At 31.9% G+C, this 2,500-nt stretch overlaps 1 protein-coding gene across 37 annotated transcripts in view; it reads right to left on the bottom strand.

The window, feature by feature from the left end:
- LOC145266600 (splicing regulator ARVCF-like) overlaps window positions 1-2,500 on the bottom strand; it is a 494,180-nt gene that overhangs the window by 139,739 nt on the left and 351,941 nt on the right. For all 37 annotated transcript variants that reach the window (XR_013864759.1, XR_013864755.1, XR_013864758.1 and 34 more), the window contains one exon: window positions 851-986. Coding sequence is in view for 27 of the 37 variants with exons in the window: in XM_080122458.1 (XP_079978584.1) it covers window positions 851-986 (136 nt within the window). In the remaining 10 variants the exon portion in view is untranslated. The remainder of the gene's footprint in view (window positions 1-850; window positions 987-2,500) is intronic.

The following is a 2,500-nucleotide window of genomic DNA, read 5'->3' as shown; positions in this document are numbered from 1 at the left end:
AGTTATATATGTATATATATATATATATATATGTATGTAAGGGGTGGCCCACTTAAAAATTGCCCGATCTCTCTCATCTTTCTCTAATCATTTTAAACCTACAAACATTCACTATATATATATATATATATATATATATATTAGTGTTGGGATGATTAATCAGAATCAGTATCGGAAAAATTTGAGCCTATTTTCCAATGCCAAAAGCGATTCCTTAAATTATCTTTTTTTATTTGATTTTGGTTCAAGAAACATCTTCCACTGCTTGTAGTTAATAAATTAATAAATATTTGTTGATTTTAAACTTCCGGTAAGACTAAAATCTTTAGACCACCCCCTCACAAGTGTGTTTTTGTTTTTACATTTGAGAAAATACATGCACATTTATGTTTTTACAATAATCGGGACACAATAATCATTTTATAGTTGAATATTTAGAGCTTTATAAAGAATCGGGAATTGTATTGGAATCAGGAACATTTTGGAATCGTCCCATCACTAATTATATATATATATATATATATATATATATATATATAGTCTTGGAAGTTTTTAACCTTTAAAACTATACAAAAAATTTTTTTAAATTTTTTATCATTCGTTAGAAAACTATTTAGTCAATAAAGTCAGTCAATCACCTGCAATCACTGCATTAACTTGCTCTCTCAAATTCACTATAGTACCAGTAATAATTTATTTTTTAAGGGATCATCAGTTGTTTACCATGAAACACTGTTTCGGGGATTTAAAAACACCTACTGAACTTAATGGTGTGAATCTTTGTAAGAAATAAAGGCATTTATGATGTAAAAGATAATAAAAAGTGCATTATGAGTATTCTTGTTTTTACCTGGTCTTGGCTTTGATGTCATCGTCCATAAAGCAAAGATGTTGCAAGTATCCTGCTGAGTCAGCCTTAATCGCATCATTTGGGCTGCCCAAAAAGTCAATTACTTCCTGCAAATCAGGCTTACGGAGGTGTGGGGCTGAAAATAAAAATAAAAAATACATGGATAAATAGATAAAAAAAAAATTGAAACATTTACTCGTAGGGAAATGTCGGAGAAGAACACTGAATGCCAAGAGATCAGTAGGTTATTCCCCTTGAGCAAAAAAGATGCAGACATCAGGACATGAAAACATGCTTTCTCTATGGTGGGCCAAATCGTGGCTACCGAGAGTAAAGAAGGCCAATGCACATGACAGCGTGACGTCATTATAAGATTCACTTGTAGGTATATGATCTAGGCTATCAGCAGCAGTTTCGTCTAGTTTTCAGTTTGCTGTCTAACATGGTGTATTATTGCGTTGTTACAAATTGCCGAGGAAATTATCCAAAACGCCTCAAAGTATATATATTTTCTTATCCTAAACTTTCTCAATTTGGATACGTGCCATTAGAAGGGAAAATTTTATTCCAACCAAATATAGTAAAGTAAGTGATGTCATTTGTTAATAATTAAACGTGTATTGAATTAGAACTGTATTCAAGTGCTTTCCCAACCCATGTGATTTTTCTCTAAATTAAATTAAAAAAATATTTCTGCACTTGTAACTTTTGTTTGTATTTAAATCATTTGTTTGAGTTCAATTTTTTTTGTATTTTATCGTTTGTTTTCATTCTTAAAATTATTTATCGATGGTTTTCACTTTTAAAATTATTCATCGTTGGTGTATAATATGTTTTTTAATTCTTTGTTTCCTAACTTCATAATTCAGTTTTATCAGTATTAAATTGTATATTGCTTTAACATTACTTAATTTTAAATAGATAATGTTTATATTTTATATTGAATAAAGTTCAGTTTCAGTATTAATCGAACTGTGTTCCTTTTTCTTTTTAAAAATGTTTTATTACTTTTTTTCCAAATGGCCCTCGTATAGTACTGACAGTCTGACAAATCTTACCTACATTGCCTGCATGCATTTTTCAGTTAACAGGCCTTCTTCTTACTCTCGGTGGCCGTGGCCAAATTCGACATGGTTAAATATAAGATTTTGTCCTAAACCCTATAACTACCTCGTATGATAGAGACCATCACGAATAAAACCCTTTTTATTGTATGTTTTGTTATCTCACTCGATTTCATTGCATTTGTAGGTTTTGTCATTCTTATGTGTTCCCCAATGGCGTCGGGTTCCATGTTTTTTTTTTGTTTGTTTTACATGGGGATCACCACTTATCAAGGCCCGTAAGCCACTCGGGGATAATAAGGGTTATTTTGTGCACAATAATCGATGGGATAATATCGTAGTAATAGTTGGTATTGGAGATTTGACAAAGTGTCTTACTTAAGGGGGCGATTAATCAGGAATTTGTTTATGTTGGACTTGAAGACGTCCAAGTTGTAGTCAGGTGGGAAACAGGCAAACGGAAGAGAATTCCACAGGCGTGCACTTCTCAGAAAAAAAGCTATGTTCATGGAATCTACGTTTTGATTTAGGCACAGATTAAGAGTGGGGGGAATTACTTACAGTGGTTTTAGCTAGACGGGTGTTT

This window comes from Euprymna scolopes, chromosome 41 (genome assembly GCF_053919585.1).
Source record: "Euprymna scolopes isolate OS-2025 chromosome 41, ASM5391958v1, whole genome shotgun sequence".
NCBI lineage: Eukaryota > Metazoa > Mollusca > Cephalopoda > Sepiida > Sepiolidae > Euprymna > Euprymna scolopes.
Note: the sequence above shows the minus strand (reverse complement) of the source record. Positions and strands in the feature narration are given on the sequence as shown.